The sequence below is a fragment of the Cornus florida genome, unplaced genomic scaffold (assembly GCF_030987335.1).
Source record: "Cornus florida cultivar Cherokee Brave unplaced genomic scaffold, ASM3098733v1 CherokeeBrave_3.0.0_Hap2_Chr01, whole genome shotgun sequence".
Lineage (NCBI taxonomy): Eukaryota > Viridiplantae > Streptophyta > Magnoliopsida > Cornales > Cornaceae > Cornus > Cornus florida.
This window is the reverse complement of record NW_026775571.1, coordinates 120661691-120684424: the sequence shown is the minus strand read 5'-3', so window position 1 is coordinate 120684424 and position 22734 is coordinate 120661691. Positions and strand designations below refer to the sequence as shown.

The 22734-nt window shown below is 34.0% G+C and overlaps 2 protein-coding genes across 2 annotated transcripts; one reads left to right on the top strand and one right to left on the bottom strand.

The window, feature by feature from the left end:
• Positions 1-406: 406 nt before the first annotated feature.
• On the bottom strand, positions 407-1462 carry LOC132282305 (uncharacterized). Its single transcript, XM_059783930.1, has 2 exons — positions 934-1462; positions 407-852 (listed from the first exon to the last, which is right to left on the bottom strand). Exons 1-2 carry the CDS (start codon positions 1460-1462, stop codon positions 407-409), a joined length of 975 nt encoding a protein of 324 aa, XP_059639913.1.
• Positions 1463-6379: 4917 nt separating this feature from the next.
• LOC132267922 (uncharacterized) lies at positions 6380-22175 on the top strand. The gene is made up of 7 exons (XM_059768830.1): positions 6380-6751; positions 7346-7641; positions 17355-17449; positions 17540-17662; positions 17750-18574; positions 19802-20018; positions 20312-22175. The coding sequence occupies exons 2-7, from the start codon at positions 7347-7349 to the stop codon at positions 20743-20745; spliced, it is 1989 nt and encodes a 662-aa protein (XP_059624813.1). The 5' UTR covers positions 6380-6751; position 7346; the 3' UTR covers positions 20746-22175.
• The last annotated feature ends 559 nt before the right edge of the window (positions 22176-22734 follow it).

The window sequence follows — 22734 nt, the reverse complement described above, 5'->3', positions numbered from 1 at the left end:
ACCTGTATAGTCCAACACAACATTAAAATAAAAACAAACTCAATTGAAAGCATAATTGAAATAAAGTGTATAACATTTACAAGTCCTTAAATATTCAACCAACAAATTAAACAAGTTTAAGTTGTACATAACATGTTTGGAACAAAGCATTAGCAATATATAGTTGTCACTAAAAATTGATAAGAAGTTCATAAAGTGGATGACAATGGCAACAACACATCATCTTCATAACAGCACATGTGGCCTTCAAGAGAGCATCAACACACTTCATATCTGCAATAATAGCATTTAAGTTGAATTATATATCTGTAAAAAAGATTTATATTACATATATATATTGCAAGCTCACAATAGCAACAAATATATTATATATAAAAGAAAAAATATACCATCATTTTCAGAAGGATCAAGAGTGCTGAAGAGAATTCCAAATTTGATCAGCAATAGTATTACGCAATTGATCCATTTCTCGAAGCTGAGCCGAAGGCACATGCTCAACAATCTCATCATCTTTACCATCACTTTGAGGAGGATCATTACCATCAAATATGTCATCAGGCTGATGCTGATTTTTGATGAAATTATGTAATGTGCAACAAGCCATTACAATCAATACTTGTGTTGAAAACTTATAAGGAGGCATTGCCCTCAAAATAGCGAATCTCATCTTCAATAACCCAAAGCATCGCTCAATTATATTTCTCAAAGATGAATGCCTATGATTGAACACTTCCTCCTGACCACGAGATTGTCTAGTCCTACGGTATTCCTGAAAGTGGTAAGTATGACCTCGAAATGGGGCCAAATAACCAGGCTTATTGGCATACCCTGAGTCCACCAAATAATACTTACCTGCCATGTTTAGAATACATAAAGATATATACAGTATGATAAACTAACCATATATTAAGTGAATTTGTAAAATAATATTACCTGCTGGTGGAGCTGGAAAGTTCATTGCCTCATTTTCAGTACACTCATTTAGGATTCTCGAATCATTAGCTGAGCCTTCCCACCCAGCTAGCACATATGTGAACCTCATGTCAAAGTAACATACAACCATTACATTTTGTGTAGTATAACCCTTTCTACCACGAAATGGAAGTTGTGTACTTGCTGGCAGAGTTGCAGGAATGTGGGTTCCATCTATAGCTCCCACACAATGCCTGAAGTAAGGGTAAAACCTAGAAGACTCTCTAATCTTATTCGGAATCACAGAAAAATTAGGAGGAGCAATGATATGGGTGCCCAACTGACATACTGCATGCAACACAGCATGGAAGTGTCTAGAAATGGTTTCAGTGGAGTGTTGAAATCTCTCTGCTATAACACGATTCCTTTGATTATGAGATAAAGTGAGCAAAAAGATTGCCACTTGTTCATAAACAATTAAAAATTTAGAATCCTTCAGCCCTATACCTTTCAGGGTACTACACAATGTTCTGAAAACTTCAGGGTACATCCTAAAATTTTCATAACATCTTTCTCTATGGCCGTTTAAAATCTCCATAACATATGTTTCCCCTTGTAAAATGGAATCCCTACAACGCCTCTTTTGATAGAAGTTCTGCTCTTCTAAAAGAGCAGCAAATATTAAGACACTCTCATTGTCCTCCTCATCGTCATATAATTGAATTATTTTTCTTATTCCACATATCCATTACCCTATTTAAAGATTTAATACAAGCAAAACATTTAAGTTAATAAGCAAATCAATTAAATAATAAATAAAACATTTAAATAATAAAACAAACATTTAAATAATGGTATTAAAGTATTTGAGTACTAACAGGCATCCAAGAAATAAAATTATTTAAGTTATTATAGCCATACAAATGTGAGATAATAAAAGTATTTAAGTTATTACAGCAATCCAGATGTGAGATAATAAAAATATTTAAGTTATTACAGTAATCCAGATGTGAGATAATAAAAGTATTTAAGTTATTACAGTCATCCAGATGTGATATAATAAAAATATTTAAGTTATTACAGTCATCCAAATGTGAGATAATAAAAGTATTTAAGTTATTACAGTCAACTATATGTGAGATAGTAATAAGTTAAACGATGACACAAAACACAATCATCCATAAAGAAAAACTCAAACATTCAATGCCCAACCAATTCTTACATCCTCAGGTGCCGAAAGAAAAAATTTCTGTCACTTCTCAGAATCATGTAATAACTTCGATACCTTAGCGAATTGGGCCATCTCAATTCCAGGTATTTTTTGTAAAAGGAGCATGGAGGCATCAAACATTTCATAATCTTTATCATTTTTTGAGGGAGAGAGAGCTTCATCATCTCCTTTCTCACATGAAGATACACGAGTAGAAGTAGAAGATGCTTTAGCTGCTTTCTCTATTGCAGCTTCCATTCTCTCAGCTCTCCTCTCAGAATTCTCATTCATGTTTGACAAGAGTGCAGCTATACCAGGAGATAAAGTATCTCTTTTGGCTTTCTTACCTTTACGTAAAGGTGGGGGACTGACCTCACAACCCTCTTCCTCATCATCGTCATCATTGGGAGTGGGCAAAATGATTGTGGGTGGTGCTGTAGTGGATGGGTGGGCATGCATCCCTTTTGCATATGTGTCCCCAAATATAGTCGACATCTTGTCAAAATGCTTACATCCATACTTTTTATACTTATTTGCATTCGTAACAACCTACAAATTTTGTTATAATATTAACCACATAACCAATAATATACAAGATTTTATTATTTATTTAAGACTAATAATTAAATTACTAACCTTGCACAACCTGTCCCATCTCTCTTCCTCAACTATAACCATGCCCGTCTCATTGTTATATCCCACGTCAGTCTCCGATAATAATTTCTTAAACTCAGTATAAATTTTCCTCAAACCATTAAACTTATTCCGAAGTTGGGTTAAACCAAATTTTTTCCACGTTTGAACATTCATTTGTTTGACTAAATTACTCCAATCACTTTTACTAAATGTTGTGCCACTACGATTATTAGCTTTAACTTCTTCCACCATAATATTCACGAATTTTTCAATGAGTGACTCATCCCATAACAATTTTCCATCGTTCGTAACTTCAACCACTTCTTCAATTGTGAGAGAATCACCGCATTGTTCCACATTCTCAACATTCATATCCATCTAACATATTAATAACAACACTATAATTAATAACAAAAAAAAAAAAAAAAATATTAAACTAGGAAAAACTATTGATGGTATTAAAGTTACTCTATCACAACTACTGATTCATGAATGTTTATACTATTAGAATATATTTATTCCCCTTTTATACATTTGCTAGAAAGAGTTTATGATTTTAGGTTTTACTTAGTTCTTAGGAAACGTACATATAATTAATATGGCATAAGTGCTGGAAAGTTCTACGAGAAGTTCACGCATTTAATAAAGAATACTGAATGAAAATATAAAAAATAAAAAACAAGAAGAGAAAGGAGAAATTGGTGATAAATGTTACAATATTAGGTATTTTACCAAAGGAAAATATGGTCATTTCATTGTAATAGCAATTGTATATATATACACATACGTGAGAGGAGAAGGGAAGCACTCTTAGTCACAAAATTTCACTAATAATTGTGTTTTCTTATTCTAGAAATCCTAAATTCAATAAGAGTAAAAGATGCAGATATTCTTCTGAACTTATGCATATTTTACTTAAAAGTGTTCAATTCTTGATTAAATATGCCACAAACTTTACAAGAAAATGATTTGGAGAGTTTTGAGAAACTTTTGCTTCTAGATAAACTTTTAATTAAAAATCCATATCAATAACAGTATATTTTCTATTGTATGGAATATTTATCATTTAATATTGTAGCATACTTACATGTTATGCATCCATTAATTATTCATATTTTTCTTATCCTTTTATAGATTTGTATAACCTTGAACCTAGTCATTTTATATATGCGTATCATCTAATCTAATTAGAAACTCTGTAACCATGTCACTCCCAAGCTCCCAAGCCAATTTTCTATACTACAACTGTGCAGCATGCCGTGGAGTCTCATTTTTTGTTTGTGTGTGTGGTGTAGAATTCGACATACAGGTTGTTGTGAAAGAAATCACCGGATTTGAAGAGAGGACAGTGGAGGAGAACAGGTCGCGAGAGGGAAGATCGGCGAGAAATATGGAGGCTCCGCCGTCCGGTTGGGTTGAAATCGACGGCGGAGCAGAAGAGCCTTCCATGGCACCCAAAAGCACAAACCCTCGACAATTTTTATACCAGAGAGAGAAAGAGAGAGAGAGTCGAAAGAAATTTGTCTTTTTGACTATATGAGAGTATACGTATAGATTTTCTTTACAGATTTGGACTTCGTGCTTGCAGATTTGGAAACAACATCAAAGGAAACAACAAAGAAAGGGAAATAGAAGACAGTACTCACAGTATATTGCGATTCCTTTTTGTCGCTTCCCAAATCGCCTCCCAAATCGCTTCTCTAGGGTTTCAGAGGAGAGAGAAAACATCGGGCCAAAATGTTGCAAATCCGTTTTAAGGCTACTTTATCCGCTACAGTATTGGACCAACTTACTTCATCCGCTACAGTGTTTTTTATTGGGTTACAGTACTGAAACAACCAAAAACACCATTTTGGTGTTTCACTTTTGGACCCAAATTCAGCACTGTTTAAAACAATATTTTTGTACTGTTTAAAACAAAATAAGTGTCACTAAACATGTTTTTGGGCCTAAAATGAAGCCCTGCACCAAAAACACTAAAGTAAAACACATAACAAATAGGCCCGTAACCTCTTTTTGTGAAATTCTTCCATAGGTTGGACTTTGGCATCACATAATAAATGTGGTAAAGGACAACTTAACATACTGTATTTAATAAGCCTTGTTGATGTAAATTCTTTGAAAACATATAAATTTGAGAAGTTTGCAAGAAGAGAAGGGGCGGAGCCAGAACGCCAAACTAGTAATATAAAATTTAAATTTTAAAATAGATAATTGTATATATATATATAGATATATATTTTTAAGAAAAGACATTTTTAATAGCATGCCTATAAATGGCATGAGAAGAAAAGCAAAACAAAAAAAAAAAAAAAACAGAGAAGAATTGTTGACCGACAAGAAATGAGGTTGTTTCCCTCCCTTTTATTTATAACAAATAATATATATATATATATAATATATATTAAAAGATATATACATATGTGTGTGTAAATAGAGTTAAAATATGAATGTCGTAGAGCAATGATTAAAATAATAACCTATTAATTTTTGCCCTAGATTTGAATTTTTAAAACATTTTAATAATCATAAATAGGTAACCATACAAATAATCTTTGTAAAAATTTGAGTGGGACAACTTTAATTTTTCTATATACTTATCAAAAAAAAAAAAAAAAAAATTTCTATATAAAATCAACATTAATAGCAATAAATAAGTAGTATTAATAAAAATTTGGGAGATTGTTCTAAAGCACTGGTTACACACTTGGGGACAACTGCATTCAAAATGACTAGTATGTTAATCCCTCGTTTTTTTTTTTTTTTTTTATTTTAAAAATAAAAAATAAAAAATAAAAAATTATTAGTTGACTCAAGCTGAATTTGATGTCCCTTTAGATGTCTCAATTCACATCCCTATACTTACACAGCATAAAAGGAATGCTTATGATTTAAGTAACACAATTTTTTTTTTTTTTTTTTTTTATGATATGATCTCGTTTTTCACATTCGGTACATATATTTACTTTTATTATTTGTAATTTAATTTTGTCGGTGCTCACTTTCAAATTTGCTTGTATGGAATTTATGTCATGATCACTTTCCTACCTTCTTGCCAATCTTATAAGACTTTTTTAAGATGTCCATTTCATATATAGTTGACATATACAAATATAAAATTATTTAAGTAAACATTCAATAAAGAATGTTACATGTCATTTATCATGATCCTAACAATGCCAGCTAGCCCACTCGGTCTCTATGGATGTAGCAGAAGCATTGAGAAGTAGGGAAAGTAAGAGCTCTTTAATATCCAATTCAAGACTTGATTATGAATTACTCCAATTCTTGAATGAGTTTGAACTACTCTTTTTGTTACTTGAGTTGAGCATTGATTGATAATTTTTAACCTCATACATTTGAGCTTGTTACGTTAAAAATTCATGTAAACAAATAAATTACTTTTGTACAAACAATGTCACGTGACCATAGAGTCCTAATGATTGACTGATTTAGTATGCCTTCAATTCATATTAGAAGGCATGGATAAACAATTCAAACCGATTTACTGTGAGGTGGAGGTGTGCCCTCACCACTGACCTCATTAAACTACTTGGGTCAAATTTAGGTCATCAAAGATTCCGCAAATTGTGCACCTCTTGATTTGATTTCTAAGTAGTAGTTCCATGAAGGAGTGATGTTTATGGTCTGAGTACCATACACAAGACATTGTCTCTCCTTTTCGTTTTTCTTAATTTATTAATTTAGAAATTCCTGGGGGGTTTCTCTCCGGTTCTTCCTCACCAGATGTCAATGGGGGCACCCTAGACTCCAAACTCTGCAACTCTGACTGGTGTCATGGCATGTGGCCCCTCGCTTTCTCTCTATACCTTTGTCTCGTCTCTCTCTGTAATCTTCTTCCGTTACTCTTTCCCCTCGCTAAGCTGTCATCACAGATAACAACAACCCAAATATAACAAACTCGCATTCGGTGCCTTCCTTCATACCTCAAGCTTCGCTCAACTTTCCACCAAATTGTGTTTCTTCTTTCAGGTTTGTTTCTCCTTCTTTGCTTTTTTTCTCCTCTTAACTTGCTTTATCACTCAACTTCAAACCCTGCGGTGCTGTTTGTTTGTTTGATCATCAGTTGTTAGTGAATGCTGTCTTGACTCACCTGTATATGGCTCTGGAATCGCTGGAGGCTTTAAAATAGGCTAATGCAAGTTCGTTTTTGACCTGGTTTTAGGTTTTAAAACCCTAGTTTTCTCTTCTTCTTTTTATTTATTTATTTTTTAGTTTTTGGGCTGTTGTGTTCTCGTTTATCTGATGCCCTGTTGTTGTTGGTTTTCTCTGTGATCAGGGATTTTAAAATCTCAACTTTAGTTGATGCTAGATTGGGTGTTTTGTATGTTTGCTGAGCCACTTTGAGTTTTATTCAAATGGGTTTTCTCAAATCTATGAAATTTCCTTTTTTGGGCTAAGTTGTATGAGAACCTATACCATCTTAGCGTTTGTGTAGTTTGTGTTATTGTTCTCTAAACAACTGGTTTAAACAGTCATCACATAAATTAGGCATTTTCATGAAGGAATTCTTCTAAATTTGAATTTAGTTGGCACTTACTTTGTTGTGGTTCTCTCTATAATCAGGATGTCTGTGGATTCTAATGCTTTCGTGGCATGGGAAGAGCACATTATTTCGCAGGAGAGGGGCAACCGCGTAGTTCATTTTTACTTAAAGGATGCCTCAGGGAATTTAGTCCTTGCTGTTGTTGGGACTGAGAGAAGCATAAGGCACATGATCTATGTTGTCTCTGACGAATTCTTGCAGGCATATGAGTCCAAGGGATTCATCACTGCCTCCACAAAATGGCGAGCAAGAAGGGAAGTTGTGGACTGGCTCAAATCATTGCTATCGGAGCAACATCCTTCATTGGATATCTCAAGTATGTAGTTTATTGTGTTCAAGTTAGAACCTGCTGTGAAAGTTTACGATATGCAGTCCCTGTGAAAGTTCACAATATGCATGTTCTATCTAGTAGCGTTACTTGCACAGAGGTTGTGCATGCTACAAAATGCAATTCTTAAATTTCATTGCTTGCTAGATTTTGTCACATTTGTCGCATTAGTATCCATTATTGCAATGCAAATAACTATAGGTCATGTCCTTTCAGGTGAAGGAATTTGTGAAGAAGTTCTCCAATGATATACTAGTGTTATTTCCTTTTTACGTCTTCCCTAGTACAATAAGTAATTCGAAGTATTTCTAGTTATTTCAATTGTAGCCTAAAAGACCCCAATTGTGTTGGTATTGAAGAATGAAAGTTAACTCTCTCCATTTGCATATTATTAAGCAACAAGTTGGATTTGTTTTTTGCAAGTTTTTATCCTTTTCTTTCTGCGTTTCCATTTTTTATTAAGAAAAAAAAAATGATGTTATTACTTGCATATGAACACCTCTATTTTTGTATATTTTAAATCGTTCTGATAACCCTAGTTATATCCTTAATTTCTTGATATCCTCATTTTCTCCTCATTCTAACTAGCTCTTATTTATGTTCTTTGAGTGGGTCAACTTATTTGATTAGCCACACATACATTGAATGTGGATGTTATTTTCCCCATTCCAATAAAATTACCATCACTACAAGGTTCATAGTTCTTACATATTGCAATTTGCAAAAGATTTTACCTGCCTTCAGAATTCAATTTCTCCTATATTAATGGAAGCTATCATGATTGAATCCACAATATTACTCTATTGCTATTAACTTGTTAGGATTCATATATGAAGTAAGATTTGCTTAATAGATGACTAGGTGAAAAATTAAATTGAACTTATTTGGACGTATTTATTATTTATGTTTCAGAAGGTTGCAGCTAGTTAGGATTCACTAGGAATATTTTTCATTATTAAAATAAAGCCGAGGTCCTGCAATACATTTTGTAAATATGTCACATAAATGGATTCCAATTTGTTAGCAAGATAAAATATGTTGTCGTGAAGGTTGAAACATCGAGTAGGATCGGGCTGGAAGTGGCTTGGGGGGTGAGCATGGTGGTGGTTGTATCCATGAGAGTTTATGTGGTTTAAGGCTTAAAGGCATGTAGAATAACAATAATACATGTGTGTGTGTGTGTGTGTATTATATTCATATTCTCACGTCCTAAAATCATCAACAGCAAACTTGTTCTTAAAGGAAAAAATGACTGTTTTGCAATATGATCAAGTTATTAATCGGAGGATTTTTTAAGTGATATATCTCTAACAAAATATTAACAGTGGAATGTTCAAAATTTGAAATTCACTAAATGGTAGCTTCTTCTATTAAGATTAAATCAATTGAGAGAGCGGTCATCAATTATTTATTATATAAGAACTGTACAGTCTGGATCGATGCAATCTAAAACCTAAGGCGAAAACTCTCTGCGTTACGTTTTAATGTTTGATTTATTCATAATTTTTGTTTAGAAATCATTCTATTGCCTTTTTAGATGCAAAATTGCCAATTAAAATTTTATGTTCAAGTTTTTCTAATATATCATTTTCAATAGATAATATATCTAACCCATTTAATCTCTCTCTCTCTCTCTCTCTCTCCCCTTTCGTAGGTTCTTCATATACAGATTCACATTTTCAACTAGACATATTTATAAATAGAAATTTATACCAAGATTTGGAAAAAGTAAATTCTAAAGTCTAAAGAACAATATAATCTGATTGTAGGATCGTTAAGTCTTACCCAATTTCTTGTGCTCGTACTTCTAACACTTTTTTTTCTTCTTTTGTGATAAGTAATTCCAACTTCTAACACTTGAGCACATAGGCGTGGGAATATAGGAAGAGAGAGAGAGAGAGAGAGAGAGAGAGAGAGAGAGAGAGGAGGGGTGAGAAAAAAAAAAAAAAGAAAAAAAAAGAAAAAAAAGAGAGAAAGTGGGAGAGAATAAGAGACGTGCGAGAGTAAAACAGGGAGAGAGATTAGAAAAAGGAGAGGAGGAAACCTAAAAGAGAGGAGTAAAAATATAAGAGAAGGGCAAAAATAAGATTTGGAAAATGTCTTTTACACTATTAAGGTAAGCAAATGTTAAGTCTATTTAGTAAGGTCCTCGTGAAGAAAATATATATATTAAACGATAGACAAAAGTTTGTGCAACAATATCGAATTCATGGTGGTGAAGATCAGTTTTTGTGGAATAACAAACCTTTTTCTTTCAAAGCTGTTTGGGAATCCTGTAGGGTTGTCAAACCTGATGTACCTTGGTATTCTATGGTGTGGAATGGAGGGAGGCCACGCTGGTCTGTTTTTGGTGCATTAATTTTACAAAATGCTGTTCTGACTGAGGTTAATTTGCAGAGAAGGGGTATCTCTTTAGCTTCTATTTGCTGTTTCTGTGGCAGGAACTTAGATCATGTGGATCATTTGTTCCTTACTTGCGTTTACTCTTGGGAAGTTTGGTGTGGTTTAGCTGATTTGTTCCATTGGAAGGTTCAAAAATTGAGTTCTATTACAGCTTTTACAAATGATTTGGGGCTACAGTTCGCTGTCAATTCCTGTAGGAACAAGGTCTTCAGAGTTATTTTTACAGCTACACTCTATTATTTATGGATTGAGAGGAATGGGAGATTACACACGAATATTATTAGATCTCCTTCCATCTTATTGAAATGTATTGTTTGGGATGTCTTAGATATTGCAAGGGTCAATTTTCAAGATTTGCTAGGATAGATAGGGTATAAGGGTGGTTGTAGGCATGTCTACACTTCTCTTTACTCTTATGGGTGTGTTTCAGTGAGATTTTTATCTCACTTTCTCTTTTGTACTTTATTGCTTATTTATAAATTTTTTTCTTCTTTTAGGAAAAAAAAAAACGATAGACAAAAGAACATGTGGGACCCACTAAATTAATCTTTTGCTATTGTTGGTTAAATATTGAGTGGAATATTAGCTCATTGGCTGTGCTTTTTCACGACTATTGTAATTTGTTTCAAGCAACGAATTAAATAACTTATAAAGTTACATTGCCATGAAGAGCACAAATAATGTTGAAAATATTGTGATTGCATATATTAATAATGTAATTTTTCTTAGGAAAATAGACAAATATTAAGAACAAATGATGGAACGCTAGGTTGAAACTTTTGGAAGTGTAAATTATTAATTGAGATATTATTTCATGATTTACATGCTTAAAAAAAAGGTCTATAAAAAACATATCTACTTTAAGGGTTATGCATGCATCATGTGCATAGAACATGATCAGTGCCATATTTTGTGATGTTTCTCTTAAAATCTGAATATCATTCAAGACTTGCACAATATATCCACGACTCCATGTGTGTGAAACCTATTGTTTTGTAGGGATATTTTACAATATATCCATGATAAACGGTACTTTTTGAATAAAATCCAAATCGTTTACATCACATGGATCTGCACTATTTTGATAGATATATCATGATAAATTGCAATATTTTATTCCTTGGTCTCAAGTTATTGTTACAAGAAAACAAACTCGAAGTGTGTATCACCTTGTTGGAGTTGAATTATCTAGGAAAATGTATGTCAAGTAATATTTTTTCTCCTTTCCTAATAAAAAACTTAAAGAAATGGTAAATTTTTAATATATTGCTTCAAATCCATCTTCCCAATAATTATAGGACCATGAACATGTTAAAATATTAAATGCATTTGTTTTAATGTTTTGTGAGTAAATTTCAACAAAGTGCTCCTTTTCGTATTACTTAGTGCAAGGTCACAAGGGTTTAAATTTGCTTATTGGACATCAAATGACAACTACAAAAGATTGCACAATCGATTGACGTAGAACCACCTGTCAAAAATTTGTTGGGTAAGAAGACATACTAAGCTAAACTTCGATGCTAGTGTTAGGATTGAAAAGTTTCGTGCTAAAAGAAGAGGAAAAGTATAATTGTTATAGATTTATCATTAGCTCAAGTTTTATTCTTGAGATTTTAAAAGAGAAAAGGAATGTGCCAATAATTAATTAGGAAGCTAAATGGAAAATGAAAAAAAAAAAAAAAATCTACATAAAGTCTTGGAAACCCAAAAATAGAACTAATGTTGATGGCATCATGTATTTGAGAATCTAAAAAGATGGACCTACAATAAGCATTAAGAAATGGAATGCACTTATCAAAAAAGGAAAAAACAAGGCAGAAATGGAATGCAACATAAAGCAATTAAGAAGAGAAAAGATACAAGTGAGATTAATTTTAGCTCAAAGATTTTGTTGATAGCCTCATCGTGGATTCGAATGAATAGAGAGCCATTAATGAATTGGTAACCTCAGTTTGCCAACAATCTCTTTAGGTTAGTTTTCTATGGGAACAAGTTGAGGTTAAATAATTCTTGGCCTTTTTTTTATAACAGGCAAAGCTTCTACAACACTTGGGTTGGTTTACCTTGCTATCCTCGTGAAAATAGATGATTGAATAAATGCAAGTCTTAGGAAAAAGTTAAAGAAGGAAAGTGGAGACTTTAGTAAACCCAATAAGACACTAGTATGTAATCACGTTCACATGGAACTGATTCAGTGTGAAGTACACTGTTGCTTTTTGGAAGAATTGTTTTCTCTATTCATAATTTTTCATTTTTGCCACATTTTCTCCTTCTAAGATCTACTTTCTATTTTGAAAATCTCACCCACTATCATCTCTATCTCCAATATGTTCCATAGATGGCATTCAATGTTAAGAGCATGATGATGGATTGTCCTTCACTCTTGGAAGCCTTATTATTCGTTACTTAACTCTATGTTTAAATAATTCATGCCTTGTGTTTTTCGTCAATTTTTGTCCCTTCACCTTTATTCAGGTGAAGCCAACACAATGATATCTGCTTCTTTGATTCTCTAATAACCCCGTCAAGTTGTATTTTAGCATCCAATGAAGCCCGAGTGGATCCCACGCTTCAATGAACTAAGACGAGTTGAACCCTAATAGCACTGGTTATGGTTCAATCCAAGCTCAATTACAACCTTGAGATGACCAAGCCAAGCTTGAACATCTCAACATTTGGTTCAACTTGGTTCATTTGCTATCCTTGTCATAGAATTTTCACTTTTGCTTGCCTATTGGCACAACGGAGTAGGTTTCGTTAAAATAAAAATAGAAGAAATTAGAATGTATGCAATTGTATTACGTAATGGTGGACTTTTATATCTTGAAAATAAGTCATTTCTTTATTAGAAGTATTCCACTCGCAGAAGAAAAAAAAGGTGTCTTGCATATCTTGTCATAAATGAAACGTTGAAAGCACACTCGTACTGCTTTACCTTTCCAAGGTTTTAAGGTTGGGAGTTTCGTTTATTGTCATGACCTGCCCACACCGTTATATTGTTCGCTTTGCTTACTCTCCTTTTGGTGCTCACGATTTTTCTCAAAATGCATGTACATGGTTAAGGGGTCTCCACACATATAAGTCTCCGCAACTTCTCCCTCTTAGGCGATGTGGGACGTCACACCCACCCCCTCTTGGGACCCAGTGTCCTCTTTGGCTTGACCCACATGAGTTTGTACACGCCCCCCATTTCCGGATGGGGATTAGCTCTGGTACCATTTGTCATGACCTGCTTGTCCACACATAACCCCCCGGGGCGATGTGGGAAGTCACACTTATGATATATGCCCCACATATTCTTACTCTTTTCCTATTTATTCAGTACTGGTACTGAATTGATTGTGCCTATATGTGAGAGAGAGAGAGAGAGAGAGTGACGAGGTCTCAACAAGATCTTTGTGTAATTCGGCCGACCTCGAGAAATTAGGTATCATATCAAGCCTTAAATCTTTCTTGTAGCGTTCGATTTCTTTCTTTTTTCTTCCGTCGCTTTGTTGTATTCTTAAGTTTGTTGTAGATCCAATTTTCTAGGTTAACAAATCCATGATGTGTACACTAGTACCGTTTCTTTTTGGTTTCTAGGACTTGATGGAGATTCGTTTTAGGTCTACATCCAGGTTCCTAATTTTATTTCATGGTCTTCCATTTTTTTTTTCTTTTCCTTTTTCTCTTTTAAAATTTTAGGAATTTTTGCTTAAGATGATGTCGAGTGTACAGTTTGGTGATGGATTTGTTGAAGGCCTTTAACGTAGCCCGAAGCATTGTTTACATGCAAGTGATCTACATGCTCGTCAATATGGTACAGTGAAATTGGGCAAAATTTTAGTCTTTTCTTGGAACTTGACAGATCAATCCTTATGCACAGGGAATTTTCTGCGTGTGTGAATCGATCTGATGTCTTTGGTCTTGCTATGCGTGAGAGAGATTATGCAATGATTTTGTATTTACTTTAGGAAACCTATAACATAGGAGAACTATTAAAGAGTGTAAGATTTAGTGTTTTTAATCAAAGAGTTTGTAAATTAATTGATGTAGTAATATGTAGGTTATCTTAATAGGACTAACAAATTATAGATTTTCTGCAAAGAATTCTTTAATAAATTTCTATTCTTGCGGCAGGATAATCGAGGCTTTTCTGTATCTGTCATTTTATTATATATTTTTTAGTGCATTTTGTAAGTGAAGTGTTCCGTAATTAGAACAAACTGACCTATAAATAACATTAATGGTTTTTACTGAAGATAGGTTTAGGTCGGATTTGTTCTATTCCTAAAAAATAAAGAGATTCTGATAGGCTTTTTGGAAATGTTTTAAAAAACTCTCTCTATTTATAGATATAGATAATTAGTTTTTAGTCAAAAGTAGTATTTGGATTATTCTGGTCTTTTTATTTTTATTTTTATTTTTAAGAAAAAAAAACACTAAATTTTCACTTTTTCTAAATAAAAAAACATGACTTTTTTTTTAAAATGAAAAGTTCAATACAGGGAACCCGCATTTGGAGATCGTTATATATATTTTTTTTATATAATCGAATTTTTTTTTTTGTTCAGTGAGCCAAAGGGTATGGCACCCTCCTAAAAGATTTAGTGTATATACAATTATTTTGTTTATAAAAAACAACAAATGTGAAGTTAAATGTGAACTAACTTATTAATGTCAATTTTAACCTCTAAGGAAAATTTGCAAGGATTGTCATTCATTTATTTTTCTATTCAATTGGCTATAGGTGGTAGCAGGCTTGCCAATATGGCTAGGCTCTTTTTCACATACCCACTCATTTTATGTTACATGGACATGAGGCTCTCTCTCACCCCCCTTTTGTTGTGTGTGTGTGTGTCTTCCATCTATTTAAGTGAATTCCACTTGCTTGTCCCTGTTTATGGTTATATATGTTGCTCTCTCTGCGGTTCAATTTAGCTGACATACGAGGATAGGGTGGCCATAATTAGTTTTTTACTTTTTATTTTATTTTTATTTGAGGGTTGGGCTGATGATTTCCAAAACCTGAAATCAAACTTACCTTGGCTCTGGGCTGGACTCAACTATTGTTCTGTGGTGCATTTAGTAATTTTAAATTTTCACTTATTTTTTAAAACTTTATTAATGAAATGTCTCTTTTTATATTTAACTAGTTTAAAATTTTCAAATAAAACTCGAACTTGGTCAGACTTTATGCCCCCCGTGACATGGAATCCGCTATATTGATCCATCTTTCCCTAAAATGTTATTTTTTTTTCCTTCTTCTCATTATGATACTTGAGTGATTCCACCACTACTCAGCTGAGTTATATATCTTTGGCTAGAAGATTCCTAATTTGCATTCTACTTTATGCATGTATCATTGTATCTTTTCTCATTGCCATGTGTAAGTTTGGGCCTTCACTTTCCTGCAACACCTTCAATTTGCATCATTTAGATTCCTATAGATGCAATTGCTGGTTTTGTGTTCCACATGACCTAATCAACGCAAACTCCTTTCCTCATCTTGCCCCTTTTAAGGCACTAACATAGGAATGCTAACTGCCCATTCTTCCTTGTATTGCCATCCATCGAGAACTTTTACTTTTCAGCATCACTTAATTCATGTATCTGTTGTTAGTTGACTGCTAGGATTGTGTAGCATATATCGACCGGTCTGATGATCTTATCCTAAATTCTATACATCCAATCTGGCAAACAGTTCTCCAGAAGCACCTTTTCTTTTATCCCATAGTTGCCTGGACATCGATTTCTAATGAATCTCACTTCCCGTATTTCCTACTTGCAAACTTCATTATAACCTTCTTGAAAATTAGGGATGTCTGCCACCAAAAGTGTATATGAATAAACTATAATTAGAATTGAGGTTTGTATTCACTTTTCACCAAATCATTCTTGTTGGCTTAATGTTCCACAAGGTTTTCGTATAAATCTGTCATATTTCTTTATCACTTCCTTGTCATTTTGACATTGTTAATCATTACAGTATCTTGTTTGATTCAAAGTGATTACCCTTATCACATAAGCTCCATATCCTGCATCTCTCTACCTTCTTATCTTCCCTTCCTCCTTAAATTAGTTACTGTAGTTCACCCATCCATTTGAGTAGTATCTGCAACATGTCCTGTATAATGTTACATTATGAATAATTGAAACCTAATGGATGATTTTTCTTGGGTGTTCCTTCGCTATCAATTATGTACAGTTGCACTCTGTGTTATGTTTTACCTTTTGTCATCTTAAAACCTTTTATTGCTTAGAAACAGCATATAAAAATAGCACCTTCATAGTCATGCATTCGCCAGTACTGTATATGGTGATCAAACCAAGATCAAAGATATTTTTTTAGCCATATATCTATACTATTCTTCCATTTCCATTCTTAATTTTACTATATACGTTTTTGGTATTTGGTTTTTTCTTTTGATTTTCTTAGACCACCCGTGTTAAATCATAGCTTAGTTATCACTCTTACTTGTTGCATCCATACAGCCAGCTATATCAGCATAAAAGACAAAGGCCTAATGGCTATTCATTTGGCAACATGCCTGTTTGGTGCCTGATTTACTGTAGGAAAAACATTTACATTAGCCCTTCTCAACAACATTGTATTTGTTTGGGTAATTGGGTTTTGGCTACCTTTTGATGTCCAGTTAATATCAGATTGTTGAGTCTTGTGCCTTTTGGTGTAGATATGATATGTATGCCCTCCTTAGCTTATTTCTTGGTGGTAATATTTAGAAGGTGCTCAAAGTTCAGTGTTTTAAAAATTGGTTACCATCATTTTGCTTGTATAGAGTTTATTGCTTGGTGAGTAGTAAAAGCTTTTAGCATCAAGTTTGAATAATCGAAGTTCGAGTCTGATAGCAGTCACTTTGTACAAGTATTGTCAAAGATTAGGCTTGGACCCATCCTGGCCCTTCCAACACTGCGTTTTGCTTGTATTTGCCCATTGCTTCATAAATTTTTAATCTAAAATTAGTTGCTAGAAAGACGCATGTAATGAGCAAATACACAAGAGTGGGTACGTCTCATGCTTTATATTTTACGAATTGCAGTGGTGCTGTGAGCATCATTGAGGTGCAGTAATCATTTTTTGTTGTTTCTAAACATCAATCACTCATATGCTATGGACTTGGATTTGTTGGTGGTCCTCTGGCTACATTTTGTGGCTGGCAAATGTACTTTAACATTGATTTCATATGTAATACTATCAGCTCAGATGAAGAATTGATTAATTCATACATTTACCTTGGTTTTTCACTTTTTCTATCAGAAGCGAATATCTCTGAGCAATCTAAACTTAATTCTGACAGGTTCATTGACTAGTGACTCAGCACAAGCTCTAACGTCTCACGAAATGTCAGTGGCTGGATTCTCTGCTATTCGAACTCATGTACCTGATCAGATGGTATAATTTACAGTCTGTCTGTTAAGTTTGCTTCCACAAAAAAAAAAAAAACACATTATATTTGTTGTGACTTTCAAATTTTCATTTCAGATCCAAGTCCCGAGAAAATTTAAAGCTCAAAATTTAGACATTGTGTGGTCGGGTGTTGCTTGGATATGTTGTAAACAGCTTAAGCACTACCCAGCATTTTGCCGAAATGGAACCACAATAGCTGTAAGCATGAACGTGTTGATTATCTTTTCTCTTTCAATGGCACTATGGTCCTCAAAAACATCTCATATTTCTTCCCTTGGTAATCAGGTTCATTCCTTTGTATTCATCATGGCTGAAGAAGAAAGTCACTATCTTGGCTACTTGGAAGATTTGTATGAAGACAAGAAGGGACAGAAAAAGGTTAAAGTGCGCTGGTTTCACCACAATCAAGAAGTCAAGGGTTTTATTCCTCAGTTGAATCCACACCCTAAAGAAGTTTTCATCACACCTCATGTTCAGGCAATCAGTGCTGAATGTATTGATGGTCCCGCCACAGTTTTGACTCCCAAGCATTACGAGAAATGCTTGGCTGTTGTTCCACAAACTTTATCGTCTGCAATTCATATGTGCTGTAGGCAGTTTAAAAACAATAAGGTTAAGCCCTTTTCCATAAGTAAATTGCGTGGCTACTCTAATCAAGCAATCCTCTCTTCTTTAGATAGTTCTCTTGTCTCTAAGCACAAGACCAAGGGCCATAAATCAAATGAGGAAGGAGAGGAAGAGTTTACCCATGAGGACACTTTGAGGCAGGGTGCTAAGAGGAATAGAAGTGGTAAAGGGCATCAGAGACTTGAGACTGGACAATCTGGTGCCATGAATTCAGTCCCTGGAAACCAGATGGCAAAATGTGAACCAACATACCGGAAGCTGAAAATCAGGCTATCAAGTACAGGACCAATTGGCATTAAGCTTGTTGAACGCGAGCCCCAATACCACGCGTCTTTCAAGGTTGATGACAAGATAGAGTTGCTCTGTGAAGATAGCGGTATCCGAGGTTGCTGGTTTAGGTGTAAGATCTTGCAGGTATCACAAAAGCGTCTGAAGGTTCAATATAATGATGTGCAGGACGCAGATGAATCTGGCAATCTAGAGGTATGTAAATGCACCAGAAAACTATTATGTGATTTTATCTTTTGGTTAGAGTCGTTAGACTAAAAGGAAAGGGAGGTATACACCAAATAATTATTATGTGAATTTCTCAAAATGGAAGGGCATTGCTAGGGAAAAAAGATAAGAGATATCTAAGCCATTGCCAAGAACAAATCTTTTCTTATGAGTGCTCTAACAACTATCTATCTCATTCTTCAAGTTCTCTTTGATTGTCTCCACTTTTCTGATTTTACACTCTTTCTCCACATCAAATCACCTCTCTCTCTCCTAGCCGCTTTCCCTCCCTAAGCCATCAGCTAGTTTTCCATAAAACGTGCAAATCCCAGGTTGTGACACAAGCTATGGGTCAAAGTAGAGTTGCTGGAAGCCTTATGGCCCATGGATTTGAGATAATGTCCCTGGTTATTATGTTGATCGGACTGCTTTTATCCTTATACTCATTTTTAAAAGCCTGTCTATTACTCTCACACCATATATGGTATATAACAGCAGAAAACAGAACTCTATGCACCATCTTAGGAATTAACAAAATGCTTTACCTTTAAATTTAAAGAAGCCTTCTATACCATGTTATCCCAAAACTCTGGGTTTTTATGGATACTGAAGTTTGTGGTACAATGCTGCCAGAGATTCTACGTAAATAAACAATTAAAGAAAGATAATCATGTAATTTTCTGTCAACAGAACATACACCTGGCATTTGGTATAATCCCCTTTGCCGGATGATTATTTGTGGAAAGATGATGTTGAACAGCTAACCTAAGGATACAAGGATGAGGTTCTGAATTACTGAACCATATAGGATGAGCACATTGTACCTTGGTAGTTTGTTCTGCAATGCATCCTAGGTGCTGCCCATAGAAAAATATTTGCCACACAGTGGCTACCGGACAATGATATCTGAGGAATCACTTTGAGGTTGCAAGAGAGTGCCTAAATGATTTTTCAATTCCAGCATCATGCCAGTATTTGTAGAATATTGTGAAAGGATGACATTGTGAATTGTTGCAATGTCATCTCAGGCCCCTTGAAATCCTGTATGACTCTGTCGAGTCAATATGGTATCCGCTGAGATTTGAACCCTGACATACTCAAAACATATATTTTTCTAATGTATTGAAAACAATTGAGTCACCAAGGAACAAAATATACTCATTGATACTCTCTCTCTCTCTCTCGTTTTGCGTGTGTGCGCTTTTGTTTGTTTAGGAATGGGTTCCTGCATCCAGAGTGGCATCTCCTGATAAAGTAGGCATGAGATGCTCAGGCCGCCTTACAATTCGTCCGTGGCCTCCTGAGGATTCTTCAGATTGTGCTTTTGAGGTTGGGGCTGCAGTTGATGCATGGTGGAGTGATGGCTGGTGGGAAGGTGTAGTAAGTGGAGTCAACATCTCTGGAAGTGATTGTCTTCAAGTTTACTTCCCTGGTATGCTCTCATATTGGTAAAATCTGATATATTCCCCTTGTTTTATTCTTGTAGCTGATACAACTATCTGGAGTATTATTTTTTTTGATAGGTACAACTATCTGGGGAATTATTTTTTTTGATAAGTACAACTATCTGGAGTATTATATATTCAATAAACGATAATATTTCCTGTCCATGAGGCACACCAGCTTGTTGGCCTATTCTTGATGAGCTTGTTGTATACCACACCAAAGTGTGGTGTCCTTGTAGTTGCCATGATGAGCTGATGTGGTTCATCTTTGTGATCTCAGGTGAGAACAGGATCTTGACTCTACCAAGAGAGAATACAAGGACTTCAAGAGATTGGGTTGGTAACAGATGGGTGGATATAAAGGCGAAGCCTGATATACATCATTACATATCTTCAATTGTCAGTCCTGGTAAGACGCTGCCAACCTGCTTGACTTTGGCTGAAGCATCTGAGTGTGGTGGCTCTTCATCAGTGGATCACAAAGTAGTCACTACTTTCAAACTTGAAGCAATTGAAGAAGGTAAGCCACAAGCAACAGGTTTGGCCATATCTGCTGATCTTGAAAACAAGGAGGGGGTTAATTTAAGGAAGAGAGCTTGTATCAATGACAACGATAAAACTGGTGGAACTTTATATAGTGGTGGTAATGATGGAGCTAGTAAGGAGGCCAAGGCAACTTTGGTGGATGGTTTTAACCTGCTAAATGTAAAGTAGTAGAAGCAGGAGAAGTAGTGAATGAAGTTGCATGAATCAATGGTTTGGCCGCTGCAGAGAATTTTTGACTCAGTAAGTAGATCCTGAAGGTGCTCCATTGGTTCCTGTAAATAATATAAATATGTAGAGGTCTTCGGATAGGAATGTCCAGGGGAGTTGGGATAGTGTAAATCAAACAGTGTCTGTATTAGGTTCAAGGTTTACTTGGATCAGGATCATACCAGAAAACATATTGGGGATCCTACCAGGTTAGGAGGTAGTGGTTCAATCGAGTCTTGAAATTGTGTAGTTGTGTTGCATGCTGTTGTGCCCTGAATTGTGCCGACAGTGTCTTAGTTGTCCTTTGCATAGCATAGGTTTCTGTTTGGAACTATATATAGTCAAGTTATAAAATTAGTTCTTATAAAATGGGTTTTTTTTGGGAGAAAATTTGTGAGAATGTTGCTACTGTTCCCTTCCCACTTCTTTTTTGAATGCTTCATCAATTCCCTTCGAATGCGGGGCGCTTAGGCTTAGCCTTGATTTAAAGATGTCCCAGGAGAGACCGCATTGTGGTATGCTAACAAGGATCCTTGCGCTCTACTGCTAGGTCGAGGCCGGCTTAGCGAGCTGAAAAGGTTATGCTATTCCAAACTATAATGGAATTAAAGGTACTGTGTTAGTTATATTTGGAGGGCGAGCTTTGGCGCAATGGTAAGGCTGTGCATGTCTACCCTTTCCATACCCTAGTTGGTACTATGGGTTATCTTTTTAGATGTTAGTTGCATTCCATAAGAGGGTTAAGAAAGTTAGAAAGTCCTTCACCCTTTTACCATAAGTATCCCTTGTGTTTACTACCTCATATTTTATTATTCACTAATATCTAACCCGCTTCTAATTTATTATTATTATTTGTTACAAATGCATTAGAATCCAATAAACTTCACTTGGTTCAATTTTGAATATGGGAAGAGCATAGGTATTTTTTAATAAAATTGAAAATTAAGTTATGAAAATATCAGTGTGAAATTTCATGTATTAAATTATTATTAAAATTGTTTGGTAAATTGATTTTACATTTTTACAATTAAAAAATCTATCTACTATATATATAAAACAATTATTCTGTATATAAAAATAAAGAGGAGTGCTAATTACAGTCGCTTTGTGCGACTGTAGTCGTTAGTTATAATTGGTTAGTTTTGAATACATTTATTACTTTAAGTTTTTATTTTTATGGACTGTACTAATATTACTTTTTAGACAAAAATACCATTTTAAATTATCTAAACTTTCTTCTTCTTTTCTTCTCTCTTTTTTTAATCGAGTATGTTAGTTATGTGATAGGATAATTCATTCAAAAGAGATGGATGGATTCGGGAAAAAAATAAAAGGAAGAAGAAAAAAAATAAAAGAGAGAAAAAAATCCAAAAAGAATAAAAAAAAAAATTCGATTATATATTTCTTCCTTTTTTGTTTTTTCCTATATATATATATATATATATGTTTTTTTTTGTTTTTATTTTTTATTTTTACAACTATCCTTGTATAAATGGATTTTTTTTTTTTTTAAAAAAAAGGAAATAAAAGAAAAGGCAATAATTCCTTCACCAAAAAAGAAATATATACGTATATAAAACTAATTTTGTATATATATTTTTTAAATCTCAGAATCTATCTTGTTCTTTTTAGGATTTTTTTTTTTTATTTTTTCTTTTTTTCTTAGGATCCATTTCTTGTGAATGGATTATCCTAACTTTTTTTTTTTTTTTTTTTTTTTTAGCATCCATTCCTATCACATTAGTTATTATTATTATTATATATTTATATATATATTACACACATATGCACACATTCCTAAACCTAAATCGATTAAAAGAGAAAATAAGAATAAAATTATAATTTAAAAGAATATTTTTGTCTAAAAAATAATGTTAATAGAGTCCATAAAAATAAAAACTTAAAGTAATAAATACATTCAAAACTAATCAATCAGAGGCGAGGGTGTGA